Source organism: Sinohyriopsis cumingii, chromosome 1 (assembly GCF_028554795.1).
Source record: "Sinohyriopsis cumingii isolate HCF-2022 chromosome 1, ASM2855479v2, whole genome shotgun sequence".
NCBI lineage: Eukaryota > Metazoa > Mollusca > Bivalvia > Unionida > Unionidae > Sinohyriopsis > Sinohyriopsis cumingii.
The window spans coordinates 20,227,420-20,244,718 of record NC_142961.1 but is presented as its reverse complement, the minus strand read 5'-3'; the positions used below and the strand labels follow the sequence as shown (position 1 = coordinate 20,244,718).

The 17,299-nt window shown below is 34.6% G+C and overlaps 1 protein-coding gene across 2 annotated transcripts in view; it reads left to right on the top strand.

The window, feature by feature from the left end:
- Positions 1–8,578, top strand: part of LOC149806521 (regulator of G protein signaling 22-like) — a 201,709-nt gene extending 193,131 nt beyond the window's left edge. For both annotated transcript variants that reach the window (XM_089954185.1, XM_089954186.1), the window contains one exon: positions 6,140–8,578. In XM_089954185.1, coding sequence (XP_089810311.1) covers positions 6,140–6,294 — 155 coding nt within the window. In that variant the 3' untranslated portion in view covers positions 6,295–8,578. The remainder of the gene's footprint in view (positions 1–6,139) is intronic.
- The last annotated feature ends 8,721 nt before the right edge of the window (positions 8,579–17,299 follow it).

Genomic DNA, 17,299 nt, shown 5'->3' with positions numbered 1-17,299 from the left:
TTGGACTTGTGAGTCTAAATGTCAGTGCCTTGTACTAGTGAGTCTAAATGTCAGTGCCTTGTATTAGGGAGTATACTTTCAAATGAGCAATACCCTTAAACGTTACTATCTTGTACTATTTCAAATGAGTATTACTAGAGTCATGTAATATAGTGCTTTTCTTCACATGCATCAATTACCATACATACTTGCATACAAGTTGGATTCAGTGGCAAACTACACTGACATAAGAACTGCCATCACATAATGTACCAGCAGATCTGGGTTTGCACAGTTTGTTAGCAATAATCAATGGAACAAACAATACAGACCCTGATCCATTGGTGCATTGTGTAATGGCAGATCTTGGTCTGCACAGTTTGCAAACAGGGCTCAACTTATGAGTGTAAATGAAACAAAATTATGGGTAATAAAATATGCTTGCATCTACAGAATATAGAACAACTATAATAATACATAAAACCTTCAGGCAGTATCAGAAAATCAACTGGTTGCACATGATACAGTGTTCCCTCATTATAACACTGTCCTTGTAATCCATACTGTGTTATAGGTAAAGTCACTTTATACTGGGGCACATAAGGAACAAAAATAAATTTCACCCAGCAGGTCAGGATCCATGATCATACCCATGTTAGATCATTGACAATGTTATATTGAGATGTTTTATACTGAGGGAAAACTGTAAATAGATAAATACAATAATGTATATCATTGACAATGTTATATTGAGATGTTTTATACTGAGGGAAAACTGTAAATAGATAAATACAATAATGTATATCATTGACAATGTTTTATTAAGATGTTTTATACTGAGGGAAAACTGTAAATAGATAAATACAGTAGTGTATATCATTGACAATATTATCTTGAGGTGTTTTATAGCCAGCGAAAACTTTCTGTGGATAAATACAGTTATGTTATATCATTGACACTGCTGTCAAGAGACCATCAATCTCCAGGTCTCTGAATAGTAAAACTAATAAAAACTGTACAATCTGTTGTTTGAATATGATTAAATCCCACTTTGCCTTTCATTACCATTATTTCAACTTGCCTATCTTGCCTACTTAGAAGGTCAGAAATGTCTTTTTCTAATTTCCTTCTTACATATCATCCCTACTTTCAACTTTGAAAGTCTAAAAGATATAACATTCCATTTCTTAAAACAATCTGAAAAACACAAAGCATGTGGCTGAAAACTATTTATAGTGTCAGCGTATTCATTATCTCTTGACTTCCCATAACAGATTTTTATTGTTTATTGCTTTTTTGTCTTTTAAAAAAGATTTTCTCCTTGATCTTCTGACAATATGCATACAATTTTTTTTAACTGTAGATGAAAAAGCATACTTTTTCTGCCCTTCATAGCAAATAAAAGTTTTGTTTGTGTATTATGCATGACAAACTGGAACTGAATGGAATAACAATGATATGACACTATCGTATCTGACCTTCTGCATCTGAGGCAGATGCTTTAACCTCCGGGCCACCAGAGTCATTGGTCCATAAGTACATGTAAAAAATTTGCCTCATCATTACTGATGTCTTCATGTTAAGTTGTTATGTCTCCAGTATAAACACATACCACCCAAACCAAAGTTAAAATTCTTTTATTTACCCTCCCCTTTTCCATAAGTGCCAACATCTTTATAATTTATTTTTCTTTCTTCCCCTTTTATTGATTTGCAAATATTTAGTAACAGGTTTTTGCTGTAAACACTTGTTAGTTACTCTGTGTGTGTGTGTGTGTGTGTGTGTGTGTGTGATTTGGATTTTTAAGATAGCTTTAACAATGTTTATTAGTTACTATCTGATAATATGGTATTTACAATTTGTTACTTTAATACCTCATTAGCATGTTTCAATATGGAATATAATGCCCACATTATTCACATCAACAACAACTTAGCAAGAAATATTGTTAATGAGGAGAGATCTTGAAATAAGCCTATGTTTGTTGTCGATTTCTCTTGTTCAATTTGATGTACATTTTACAATGACATTTATGGTAAATAAATATTTAAACCAAATAAAAATCCAATCTGTCATGAGTTTGAATTTAAACCAAATAAAGGTCGAGTCTGTCATGAGTTTCAATTTAAACCAAATAAAGGTCGAGTCTGTCATGAGTTTGAATTTAAACCAAATAAAGGTCGAGTCTGTCATGAGTTTGAATTTAAACCAAATAAAGGTCCAGTCTGTCATGAGTTTGAATTTAAACCAAATAAAGGTTGAGTCTGTCATGAGTTTCAATTTAAACCAAATAAAGGTCCAGTCTGTCATGAGTTTGAATTTAAACCAAATAAAGGTCGAGTCTGTCATGAGTTTGAATTTAAACCAAATAAAGGTCGAGTCTGTCATGAGTTTGAATTTAAACCAAATAAAGGTCGAGTCTGTCATGAGTTTGAATTTAAACCAAATAAAGGTCGAGTCTGTCATGAGTTTCAGTTTAAACCAAATAAAGGTCGAGTCTGTCATGAGTTTGAATTTAAACCAAATAAAGGTCGAGTCTGTCATGAGTTTGAATTTAAACCAAATAAAGGTCGAGTCTGTCATGAGTTTCAGTTTAAACCAAATAAAGGTCCAGTCTGTCATGAGTTTGAAATTAAACCAAATAAAGGTCGAGTCTGTCATGAGTTTCAGTTTAAGCCAAATAAAGGTCCAGTCTGTCAGGAGTTTGAATTTAAACCAAATAAAGGTCCAGTCTGTCATGAGTTTCAGTTTAAACCAAATAAAGGTCCAGTCTGTCATGAGTTTGAATTTAAACCAAATAAAGGTCCAGTCTGTCAGGAGTTTCAATTTAAACCAAAAATAAAGGTCGAGTCTGTCAGGAGTTTGAATTTAAACCAAATAAAGGTCGAGTCTGTCACGAGTTTCAGTTTAAACCAAATAAAGGTCCAGTCTGTCATGAGTTTTGAATTTAAACCAAATAAAGGTCTAGTCTGTCATGAGTTTGAATTTAAACCAAATAAAGGTCCAGTCTGTCAGGAGTTTCAGTTTAAACCAAATAAAGGTCCAGTCTGTCAGGAGTTTGAATTTAAACCAAATAAAGGTCCAATCTGTCAGGAGTTTGAATTTAAACCAAATAAAGGTCGAGTCTGTTTGGAGTTTTAATTTAAACCAAATAAAGGTCCAATCTGTCATGAGTTTGAATTTAAACCAAATAAAGGTCCAATCTGTCAGGAGTTTGAATTTAAACCAAATAAAGGTCCAATCCGTCATGAGTTTGAATTTAAACCAAATAAAGGTCCAATCTGTCAGGAGTTTGAATTTAAACCAAGTAAAGGTCCAATCTGTCTGGAGTTTGAATTTAAACCAAATAAAGGTTGAGTCTGTTTGGAGTTTGAATTTAAACCAAATAAAGGTCGAGTCTGTTTGGAGTTTTAATTTAAACCAAATAAAGGTCCAATCTGTCATGAGTTTGAATTTAAACCAAATAAAGGTCCAATCTGTCATGAGTTTGAATTTAAACCAAATAAAGGTCCAATCTGTCATGAGTTTCAATTTAAACCAAATAAAGGTCCAATCTGTCATGAGTTTGAATTTAAACCAAATAAAGGTCCAATCTGTCAGGAGTTTGAATTTAAACCAAATAAAGGTCCAATCTGTCAGGAGTTTGAATTTAAACCAAATAAAGGTCCAGTCTGTCATGAGTTTGAATTTAAACCAAATAAAGGTCCAGTCTGTCATGAGTTTGAATTTAAACCAAATAAAGGTCAAGTCTGTTTGGAGTTTGAATTTAAACCAAATAAACGTTGAGTCTGTTTGGAGTTTGAACTTAAACCAAATAAAGGTCCAGTCTGTTTGGAGTTTGAATTTAAGCCAAATAAAGGTTGAGTCTGTTTGAAGTTTCAATTTAAACCAAATAAAGGTCCAGTCTGTTTGGAGTTTGAATTTAAACCAAATAAAGGTTGAGTCTGTCAGGAGTTTCAGTTTAAACCAAATAAAGGTCCAATCTGTAAGGAGTTGGAAGCTTAAGCTTCAGTATTTCTCCCAAGAGAAGACTAGCAGGCCCACCTAATAAATTTATCTAAAAGTGTGGGATGAGCTTATTATAAAGTAAAGATGTCCTTATTAGGTATTTGCCAGATTATTTTTTTTAAAAGTGGGTTGGCTTATCGTTAAGCATGGGTGTATTTATTATCAGATATATACAATATATATATATATATATATATATATATATAAAACATATTAGCTATGTATATTGCATGGGCAACTGCAAACATATATGACCCAGATCTGTCATCTCCTAATTATCCAATCAGGGTCTGTATCATCTGCTTAGTCAAAAATGGAACAAACCATGTAGAACCTAATTTTCTAGTTCATTATACAATGACAGATCAGGGTCCAAGCAGTTCCCTTGTACAGAGACTTGTATGATACCATATTGATCTGATGATATGCCTCCCTAACCCCACTTTTTTCAAATACAAAATGTTGAAAAGTAATTACTAATAAGTCCATCCTTTATTTTTTGACAGATTTATTAGGATTACAGCATGGGCTTTTCATGAGAGAAATACTGTAATTTATTTTATGGACAGAAAAAACATTTTTTTTTCATTTGAAGTGAATGATTTTGCTTGCCACTATAATAATTTGAACATATCTGTAAGCATTGTGGTTTTCATAATACATGAAGAAGTAATCAAGCATCTTACTTATATAAAGTATTTAACCCACTGCATATGTGTGTATTTTTGTTTTGGTTGTCCTTGAAGGATTGTGTTATAATCATATTACTATTTAAATCATTAATATTTAATATTTGGGTTTCTATGACTAAATTTTGTTTATCTTAATAAAAATTCAAGTTACCCTTCCAGATAAAGCTCCAGACTGTTAGTTGTTTCAAGCTTAAACTAAAACATTTATCCTGTAATAAGACCAGTCTAATAAATTTGTCCCATAATAATACCTGGAGTCCAGTCTAATAAATGTGTCCCATAATAAGATTAGAAGTCCAGTCTAATAAGGTCTCACTGGACAGTTTATCTGGTGAATTTTCATCCGACGATGACCAGTTACAGAAAAATGAGAATAATTTTACACTGAAGATACAAATAAAAACAAACTAATGATTTTTGTAGAAAGCATACATGTGAGATTTTGACTGCAGTAATCAGGTTAATTCCTGATGCAACTGGTGGTTTTTATACTGAACCAACACTGCCACCAACCCCTAAATTTTACATTCATTTTTGACAAGAAATAGCTATTTTGAATATTTTTCTGTGACAAGGCAGCTAAAAGAATCAGTATGTGCCTTATGCATGAATAAAGTTCACTAGTACTATAACAAATTAGCATACTTTTCATCACCCCTCAACCATCTAGATTTTTAGATATTTACCTCTGTAGCAGACACACATAAATACGTAAGCCAAGTCGACAGCTCATTTGCAGCCCAAGTTACGCATTTGATCTCCAATGCAAATCTAACTGTGACAGGCAGTCACCAACAAGCCAACCTATTTCCAAGCCTAACTCAAAGTAAATCTGAACCACATTATAGATTTAGCTTATGTGTGAATTTATAAATGCTAGGCTTGTGATAATTAGGTTCATGCCTTCTACCTTAAAAATTAGGGGGGTGTCAAAATACGAAACTATCCAGTGAGACCTAAATTTGTCAAAAGTAAGGGGTCAGCTGAATGTAAGATGGAGATACCCTATGTAAATGATTACAATTTTCTTTTGCAAAAACAAAAAGGCAGGGGCCTATCATCAATCATGGGCTTTTTATTATAGATACATGGTGTGCTTCTTCAATTGTATCAAATTTGTTCATGAATCATAAAAGTATAAATCCATGCATTTGTTTCTTAAGCTTAGCAGAATTCTTCAACAATGAAAACTAAGCCATTATACACTAGATTTGATATACACACTTGTTTATAAGTTGAATATAGTACACAGACCCAGGTTTGCTGTCACAAGCACATTTGGATCTGTACAGATTGTCAGAGGTAATCAGCGAAAGAAACAACATATGACCCTGATCTGCCAGTGCATTATGGGATGGCAGATCAGAGTCAATGTTGTTTGCAGTTGGACCTGACTTGTAAGCAGGTATTGATGGTATCAATATTTTAAAACTTATTTTCTTGTGCTTTAATTTGAACAGATACTCTGAAAAAGAGGTCTTCTAGTGAAACAGAAAGACAGCCATCCTTAACAGCACCAACCCGTCCTGGCAGCAAAGAATCACAGAGGTCAAAAGCAGAGAACCACTCTCCTCAAAATGGCAGCAAGATGAAAACTCTTACCAAGAAACTATAGACTGCATTGAAAAATTTTAAATTCCTTATTTCAAGTAATTTAGTGCTTGTAACTATAGAATAGTATAGATAATATGGGAACATTTCCATGCTACTTGATATTAGCCATAGTGATTTCTTGACAATTATGAAAATTTTGTCTCGCAGAATGGAATAAAATGATTTGAAAATTACAAAAATCAAACATGCTTATTTGGAAAAATTTGAAATTAAAGGCTGGCTTGACCAGAAAGGAGTCTTGTTTTTCAAAATGAACTATTAATGAATTTATATATAACAAACTGTTCTATGTAACACACTAGTCTCACAATGAAAAATATTTTTGTAAATTATGTTTGATGGCAAAATGTTAAAAGAATGTTTTTGTACAGTAACTTCTGATAAGTTATTATTATTATTATTATTATTATTATTACAATTATTATTTTTATTATCACTACTACTACTATTATTATTATTATTATTAGTGCCAAATATATGCTGCAGGATAGCACAGACCAAAGAAAAATAAAATATTTATTTGGAAAATTAAAATACATCTGTGATATATGAATTGTATTTGCAGTTATAGAACAGTAATTAACAAATTTTAATTTTTTTGTACTTATAAATATGAAAGGCAAAGAAACTATTGAAATTTTAATATTTCCTGATTTTTCACCCATTTAATACAAACATTAACATGAAGGAGATAAGGCTTGAACTGTATAGTCATGATAAATACATGTGTATTTAGTTTTTATTAATGGGCAATCATCAGAATGTAAAATTTTTATGCTGGAGTACTTTGCATCGATTAAAAGATTAAACATCCGACATTGATGTAACATGAACATTTATGTAAAAAAAGACATTGCTGTAACAAGGACATTTATTCAAAAAGGACATTGATGTAACATGGACATTTATGAAAAGAGAACATTGATGTAACAAGGACATTTATGTAATGTGGACATTTACGTAAAATAGACATTGATGTAACATGGACATTTATGCAAAAAGAACACATTGATGTAACAAGGACATTTATGTAACAAGGACATTTATGTTAAAAGGACATTGAAGTAACAAGGACATTGAAGTAACAAGGACATTTATGTAACAAGGACATTTATGCAAAAAGGACATTTATGTAACAAGGACATTGCTGTAACAAGGACATTTATGTAACAAGGGCATTGATGTAACAAGGACATTGATGCAACATGGACATTGATGTAACAAGGACATTGATGTAACAAGGACATTTATGCAAAAAGGACATTTATGTAACAAGGACATTTATGTTAAAAGGACATTGAAGTAACAAGGACATTTATGTAACAAGGACATTTATGCAAAAAGGACATTTATGTAACAAGGACATTGCTGTAACAAGGACATTTATGTAACAAGGACATTGCTGTAACAAGGACATTGATGCAACATGGACATTGATGTAACAAGGACATTGATGTAACAAGGACATTTATGCAAAAAGGACATTTATGTAACAAGGACATTTATGTTAAAAGGACATTGAAGTAACAAGGACATTGATGTAACAAGGACATTGATGTAACAAGGACATTGATGTAACATGGACATTGATGTAACAAGGACATTGATGTAACATGGACATTTATGTAACATGGACATTTATGCAAAAAGGACATTGTGCAGGATACAGTCAATAATTGTGTTTAAAAATAAAAAACTGGCGGTTGTGTTCTGTTTTCCTTTCCTAATTTCTAAATGAAGATAGACCCAGAAAATAGGGATCTGACAAATATACTGTGCCAAACCAGGATGTATTACAAAGAGCTTTCTTTACAACAGTTTGGCTCGTCCTCTATTTTTCAATTAAAGCACATTACAAACAATCAAATCATCACAAATGTTACTAAATGCTGGAAAACTGATATATTGTTAAGGCAATCATCAGGGGAAAAGAAAAGAACAAAAGAGGGAGAAGAAGAATAAGATTGAACATAAGTCATGTCCTTTCATGTTTTCATTAAATCACTGCTTTATGACAGCACCAAGAAATTTCATGTGATTAGCCATGGAGTAATGTATGCACAAGTGAAGGCCTCAAGGTAGATTAGTTTTTAGCTAATTGTGTTACCCTCTTTAAATAAGATCATTATTATTATTATTAATATTTTCTGCAAAGAAACACTTTGTTCTGCCTGGTTTAACATTAAGTTTTGGCCAACAATGTACATGATTGGCTGCCCATTTTCTTTTAGCTATTGTTTAAATAATAGAGTTACCCTCTTTGAATAAAGACATTATTATTATTATTGTTAGTTTTATTATTATTATTATTATTATTATTGTTAGTTTAATTCTTCTTCTTCTTATTATTATAGTGTGTAATTTTGCTGGAATTTGGTCTGTTCAATGGGTACTTTCCTCTTTAATAGAATAGTATCTGTGATGCAATTATCATTGAATATGAAATGTCTCTGATTTTGTTTATTGTTGGTTTGGTAGAAAGCCAAAAGTTTTAGGATTCTTTGTTTTGATAGAAAATGGATCCCAAGATGAGAGGCTACATCCTCAACTACAGCTGTAACATAAAGCTGTTATGTGCGACCCATAGCGCTGTGATGAAAAAATAAGAACAGTAAATATAAGGTAGATTGGTTTGCTGAGTTTGATGGCATTTTAATCACATTATTCATTTTATCATTCCAGGAAAATGTCAAGCAGAATATAATGATTTTCGGAGATAAGGGATCATATTTAAAGAGGGTGGGGTTCACCATTTTTGATAATTTTGACCCAGACTAGGAATCTAATTCATTTTCTCAGACATGTATAATATAGAAGTTAGAAAATATGCAGTGATTGCTTTTATGTAATTTAATTCACAGTATTTTATATTTTCCAATAATTGTCATTGTTTTTTTATATTCATTCAATCTGTCAATTATATTCACCATATGTGTAAATCATTTAAATTTCTTAAATTTCCACAGGATCATTGTTGATTTCAATACCTATCACAAATTCCCTACTGTATAATGTCTATTTTAGCAAGTTGTTCTAACAGTGTAATTATCAGCATATCAAATACCAACTTTGGGTTAGTGAAATATTAATATTATTTTCAGCCGATACTCCATACATGCACCTTAGGAAGCGGGTATGAAGTATATATGGGCATAATAGTTGAGTACATTTAAGTACTGACACAAATTAGGGGTTCAAAAGCAAAGTTATGAATGCCTGAAACTTGGCAATGGATCTTTGTTCCATAGGAATACCTCAGGAAGAGAGACTCTGGAGAGTTTGTAGGGTTGTGCAGACTGTCCGACACCTGTATGTGGAGCCGCAAGCAGCTGATACGAGGTATATAGGGACAAATAACCGAAACTCATCAAGTCTGATCGTGAGGATTGCCATGATAACAAACATCAGCCGATACTGCATACATGTACCATGGAAAACGTGTATGAAGAATATATAGCCTAAGTATATTCAAGTACTGACAATTGGGGATCAAACAAGTTATGAATGCATGAACTTGGGCAATAGGCCCGAGAACAGACTGGAACAATATGCCGTACAGGTAATGCCCCAAAATGAATGACATGGTAGAAGGAGGGGAGGCGGGTGGTTCTTTCCGCAGAAAACTTTTTACGTTAAATGCAGCGTCTACACTGAAAAGTACACATCTCCACAGGCATCCCGGTTGCTGACTCAATGCCTCATACAACAGACAATGTTTCCTCACATGCTCCACCTCGGTCGTCTGATTGGTTCACAAAACAGTATCTAAATTTAGTTACTAGCTTATTAACATACTAGCTGCACTGACCTCATGTCTGGCAGAGTAACCATAGTATACAAAGAGGGGCCCAACAAGGGGCCAGAGAATGATGCACTGTGTGTTACTCAAACTATATTTAATCAATTAAATTACAATTTAAATAACACACAATACCCAGGTTCAATATACACTTTATTATACATATAAAATAATCTTTGGCATAATGGGGGCAAGTCCTGTCACAGCACACTGCACCAGCCTAGCTCTGAATTGTTTGTTCTATAGGAATTACTCAGGAAGAGAGACTTATGGGAGTTTGTAGGGTTGTGAAGTGGGTCCGACACCTGTATGTGGAGCCGCAAGTGGCTGATACTTGGTATATAGGGACACTGATAACCGAAACTCGACAAGTCTGATCCTGAGGATGCCATGATAACAAACATCAGCCGATACTCCATACATGCACCTTAGGAAGCGGGTATGAAGTATATATGGGCATAATAGTTGAGTACATTTAAGTACTGACACAAATTGGGGGTTCAAAAGCAAAGTTATGAATGCCTGAAACTTGGCAATGGCCCAAACAAAGTGAAGGGAGCACTGTGGCTATGGAACAATGTGACTGTAACGAAGGCCCCCAATTTAAAGTAAATGTAAGTATATATATATATGGATAATAATGATTGAAAATGCATGAAATAAGGTTGGAATTGCATGATAAGCCTGATGTGCATAAACGTAGAAATGTTAGATATATGCATTAGATAGCCAGTTTGGAATTCATATGTCCACTAATAGATGATACAGTAAAGAAATGAATATTGCACTTATTGACACAACTAGTGAAGCACACGCTGTGACATCTGTCGCTGTGCAAAGTTAATTCTGTCTGGGTGCACCTGAATATATCTACAATATGTATTGAATAAGATGGTCTGGAATTCCAGCCCTAGCTGCACTCGTAGCCGCCCCTATGCGGAAGGAGTGCCCATTATAACGATGTGAATCATAACCTAACCTGGACAAAACGTTCTTAATGGTAGTGATAAAGAAAGTTCTACTTAAAGCGCGACCATTGTCCATGAGAAACAGAGGATCAGAAGGGCGAGCTCCAGCTAATAACCGAATACAATGGAATTTCTTCATCACACGGTATGGGCATATAAGGACATCACCGTTCATAGCATAAATACTGATATCCACCCCTTGGCGGAAAACATCAGTCTTAGATGCCCTAAGATGCAGAATGAATAGGCGCTTACCCTTATGGAATATTATATCCGACAGACACAAATTGTTTGTTGCAGAAAAATGGGCACCATAAATAGTAAATTCTCCACACCTCAAAAAAGCATAAAAAGCAAGTGCACAGGCAGTCTGTAGTAAGAGTTTGGTGTACTCACTCAGTCCATAGTGTTGCAAACACTGCCATATGTCACACAATATATCATATGTAATCGGAAGTCGTTTCTGTCTGTAGTCACATTGTACCTTTCTGACTCCTTTCAATATATTCTGTAATCTAATTAAAGAGCTACTATTAGTTAATGGTGTGTGAACACCAAGATGTAAATATGAATGCCGAATACCGGCTAGATAAAGTTTTATAGTTTGATACGTCAGGTGCAGCATCTGCGTACAATGCGCAACAGAGTAAATCAAGGTGTCCTCATTCACAACAGGGGGCAAACTAGATCCTGGAACCCACAATCCTACCATTAGCAAGAAAGACCTGAAGGTCTGGAAGCCTGTTGAATATGCACATCTGGTGTTCGTGGTCAAAGATGAGTCCCACAGGAAATTTATGGTAGGCTCTAGGTGAGCAGTAGTTTTGCTGGAGGGCGGCACTCACATGGTTGTTGTGCTGCTGTGGGCGCCAGCTGCTGGAATCGTGTAATCTGTAAACGACATAAAGCATCAGCTATAGCATTTTTCTTCCCTGGTATATGTTCAGCATATATGACAAAGCCATTAGTAGCTGCTGTCAAAGTTAGACGGCGCATTAATTTCATAATGTCAGGACTCTTAGATCTGCCTTTTTTTAAGATTGCAACTGTAGTCTCATTGTCACAGTGGAAAAGTATTTTCTTTTGCTGCCATTCCTGACCCCACAACACTGCTGCCACCACTATGGGGTACAATTCGCAGAAAGCTATCAACAGTTTATGGTCCGCTAAAGGACTCAACTCATCTGGCCATGAATTTGCAAACCAGCGACCACTAAAATAACCCCCACAACCAACCGATCCTGAAGCATCAGTGTAAAGTTCCATATCTGCAGAATCAGAAATAGTATCATCATAAAATAGAGAAATTCCATTCCACTGATTGAGAAAACCGCTTCACATTTGTAAATCTTTCTTGCATTCTCTGGAAATATGTATGTGATGATGTAGCTCCCTAACAGACGTTGATACCTGCAATAAATAAGAGACAAATGACCTGCCTGGGACATTTACACGACAGGCAAAATTCAAGCGTCCCAGGAGACTTAAGAGTTCACGTTTAGTACTGGATTTTGTCTGGAGAAATTGAGTGAGAAGGTTTCTAATTCTGTCTATTTCTTCCTCTGGTAATTTTGCTTGCATGTTTAATGTATCCAGAAGCACTCCTAAATATTCCAAACATGTGGTAGGACCAAGAGTTTTATGAGAAGCAAGTGGGATTCCCAAACGAGAAAAAAGCATTGTCATGATGGCCATGGTTCTATCAGCCATGTGGTGTGGGTGATCAATTGTAAGGAAGTCGTCCAACAAGTAGAGCAGATTATCAATGCCATACTTATTCATTGCAATCCAACTGATTGCTTGTGACAGCTTGGTGAAAATCTTTGGTGAAGACCGAGAACCAAACACTAGACGTACATAGAAATAATACTGATTGTTCCATTTAATTCCATGATAGGGCCACAGACTAGGGTGGATGGGGATGATTTTAAAAGCATCGCAAATGTCAAATTTACATAATCATGCCCCTCTACCTGCCTTTCTAATTGTCTTTATGGCATCATCCACCATGACATATTTCAAGGAAAATTCCTGCTTGTCAATCATGCTATTCAGGCTAGAGTGTACCTGATTATTATGTGGGGCAGAGAGATCAACAATTAGTCTCTTTTTCCTAGAGTATTTACCCTCTACGATGCCTATTGGATTGACGCGGTAAATGGGGTAAGGTGAAGAATCAAAAGGTCCTATGAGAAATCCCTTTAGTTTCTCCTGTTCTATAATATCTTGAACTACGTGTGGCTGAGATCTAGCAGACATTAAATTTTTACATTCAAAGGATGCTGAAGGTTCTCTCTGAATACCAGTATGAAAGCCCTCACGCAAACCTTTTATTAAATCTGTTACAAACTCAACATCAGGGTGAGCTTGGAGCTCTTGAAGAAGCACATCAACATTTAAAGGGGTAGTGGCAGTTGTAGGCATGGAAGAAACATAATTCCTTTGTATCTTATCTAGTGCCACACCAGGAACGGAAAAGAGTCAGTCTTTATTATTTTCTTTAGCATGATTTAAATTTTTAATGGGGTTATCATTCTTGATTCTCTGATTACATGTGGCCTGAGGGTGGTCATTCTTGCACAGTTTACATACATGTACCAAACTGCAGTTAGGCTTGCTACAAAAGGTCTCATTGAAATTGTTACAAATTTGTTTCCCATTGAACAGAATTATGGGACAGCCACGCCGATCCATTGGAGTATGAGTAGCTGAGTTGAAATTCGAATATTTGGTAGTTCTCTTAAATTGTTGAGTATTCAAAGGCATTGTGAGGTTAGCCGGACAGAATCCACTTGAATGCAGAGTACTGTTGCAATGAATGCAAACCTCAGTCTTTCTACCAGAGAAAATAGCTAGAAACAACTCTGTATCCCTGGAAGACCAATCTACAACAACATTGTGTTGCAGTAAATACTGGGCAGCCTTGCGGGAAAATGCATTATGATATTCATACAAACCAGTTCCATTATATTTCTGGTGCAGTTCATCAATAAAGTCAGCATAAGAATCTAATTCAGGCCTCCTAAACGGATAAACCTCACATAGAATGTTTTTGTATTTAGAGAAGGCCTTACGAAATTCAGAAATAGTTAATGTGCCTGCCAAACGTGGGTCATTCCCTTTTACTACAATTTGATTGCCTCCCTGGTCAATAATTTTAGTCTCTGAGAAAGAGTCCATTCCCGGTATCAGCAGTAGGGCAAAATTAACGTGCTTACCATTGATTATATCCTTGCGTATATTGGTGGGCACAATGTCCACCGGCGGAAGTTTATCTACAGGTACAGCATACTGTAATGTTTGGGAGAATCTCATGTTGTCATCCACGCGACTAGCAAGAGCCGACTGGAGGTTAAAGTCACTATGCGATTGACATGTATCTTCGGCAACCGGACCCCATCAATAATGTGAAGCTGTTGTATTTCGCGGAGATATTGTAGAAGTTGTGCAGAATTGTGTCATTGCGGCGACAGATGCTTGTAATTCGGCTAACTGTTGCTTTACAGCTGCCATGTCCGACATGTTGTGATCACGTGGTGTATCAGCTGCTGGCAGGTCACGTGACGATGCTGGTGATGACACATATGAAACAGCCGTCTGATCACGTGATGATGCTCTTAAATCCGAAGAAAAATCTCCCGTTTGCTGTACATTATCTCTGTACAGTTGAAGAAGATGCTTCTTTCCAATTGAAACGGAAACCTTGATGTTCTTCTCAGCTAACTTTGTAACCAATTTTGAAGCAGTCCCATTTTCGGGAATGTCTGCCCAAGCTGAATTTGTCGCAGTGACGGTGCTCTGGTTAAGTTCTGTATTGCGGACGCTGGTCAAACGATTAACAGTTCGTCTTGATCTACGAGAAGCCATTGCGAGTTAAATAAACATATGATCCCCAAACTACGTCACGTAACATATAGTATAGGTAAACAGAAGAAGGATTGTATCTTCTTTCCGCAGAAAACTTTTTACGTTAAATGCAGCGTCTACACTGAAAAGTACACATCTCCACAGGCATCCCGGTTGCTGACTCAATGCCTCATACAACAGACAATGTTTCCTCACATGCTCCACCTCGGTCGTCTGATTGGTTCACAAAACAGTATCTAAATTTAGTTACTAGCTTATTAACATACTAGCTGCACTGACCTCATGTCTGGCAGAGTAACCATAGTATACAAAGAGGGGCCCAACAAGGGGCCAGAGAATGATGCACTGTGTGTTACTCAAACTATATTTAATCAATTAAATTACAATTTAGACAATCTTTAATGTAACTGGTGTGATATCTTTTGAACTGCTATGCTTTTCATTCAGACTTGGTATAAACATGACATCAGTATTGGGTTATTAACAAAAATATAAATGTCATTTTTACCGTAAGTTGTACTCTCAAGACACATTTATGACATTGTGTCCGATTTAGAGAAAAGGAACTTGTTCAAGTCATATATGGAAAATGTCCAACTGTCGGACTGACGTTTAACTTTGTGTGACATTAGATCTCAAAATATACATTATTTTATATTCCGTCCATATACATGTCAGTTTTTCTGTTTCCTATTCATACATTGATGTCCTATATTAAATCCATAGATACATATAGCAATTTGAATCAGTTTTTCTGTTTCCTATTCATGCATTGATGTCCTATATTAAATCCATAGATACATATAGCAATTTGAGTCAGTTTTTCTGTTTCCTATTCATACATTGATGTCCTATATTCAATCCATAGATACATATAGCAATTTGAATCAGTTTTTCTGTTTCCTATTCATACATTGATGTCCTATATTAAATCCATAGATACATATAGCAATTTGAATCAGTTTTTCTGTTTCCTATTCATGCATTGATGTCCTATATTAAATCCATAGATACATATAGCAATTTGAGTCAGTTTTTCTGTTTCCTATTCATACATTGATGTCCTATATTCAATCCATAGATACATATAGCAATTTGAATCAGTTTTTCTGTTTCCTATTCATGCATTGATGTCCTATATTAAATCCACAGATACATATAGCAATTTGAATCAGTTTTTCTGTTTCCTATTCATGCATTGATGTCCTATATTAAATCCACAGATACATATAGCAATTTGAATCAGTTTTTCTGTTTCCTATTCATGCATTGATGTCCTATATTAAATCCACAGATACATATAGCAATTTGAATCAGTTTTTCTGTTTCCTATTCATGCATTGATGTCCTATATTAAATCCACAGATACATATAGCAATTTGAATCAGTTTTTCTGTTTCCTATTCATGCATTGATGTCCTATATTAAATCCACAGATACATATAGCAATTTGAATCAGTTTTTCTGTTTCCTATTCATGCATTGATGTCCTATATTCAATCCACAGATACATATAGCAATTTGAATCAGTTTTTCTGTTTCCTATTCATGCATTGATGTCCTATATTCAATCCACAGATACATATAGCAATTTGAATCAGTTTTTCTGTTTCCTATTCATGCATTGATGTCCTATATTAAATCCACAGATACATATAGCAATTTGAATCAGTTTTTCTGTTTCCTATTCATGCATTGATGTCCTATATTAAATCCACAGATACATATAGCAATTTGAATCAGTTTTTCTGTTTCCTATTCATGCATTGATGTCCTATATTAAATCCACAGATACATATAGCAATTTGAGTCAGTTTTTCTGTTTCCTATTCATGCATTGATGTCCTATATTCAATCCACAGATACATATAGCAATTTGAATCAGTTTTTCTGTTTCCTATTCATGCATTGATGTCCTATATTCAATCCACAGATACATATAGCAATTTGAATCAGTTTTTCTGTTTCCTATTCATACATTGATGTCCTATATTAAATCCATAGATACATATAGCAATTTGAGTCAGTTTTTCTGTTTCCTATTCATGCATTGATGTCCTATATTAAATCCATAGATACATATAGCAATTTGAATCAGTTTTTCTGTTTCCTATTCATGCATTGATGTCCTATATTAAATCCATAGATACATATAGCAATTTGAGTCAGTTTTTCTGTTTCCTATTCATGCATTGATGTCCTATATTAAATCCATAGATACATATAGCAATTTGAATCAGTTTTTCTGTTTCCTATTCATGCATTGATGTCCTATATTAAATCCATAGATACATATAGCAATTTGAGTCAGTTTTTCTGTTTCCTATTCATACATTGATGTCCTATATTAAATCCATAGATACATATAGCAA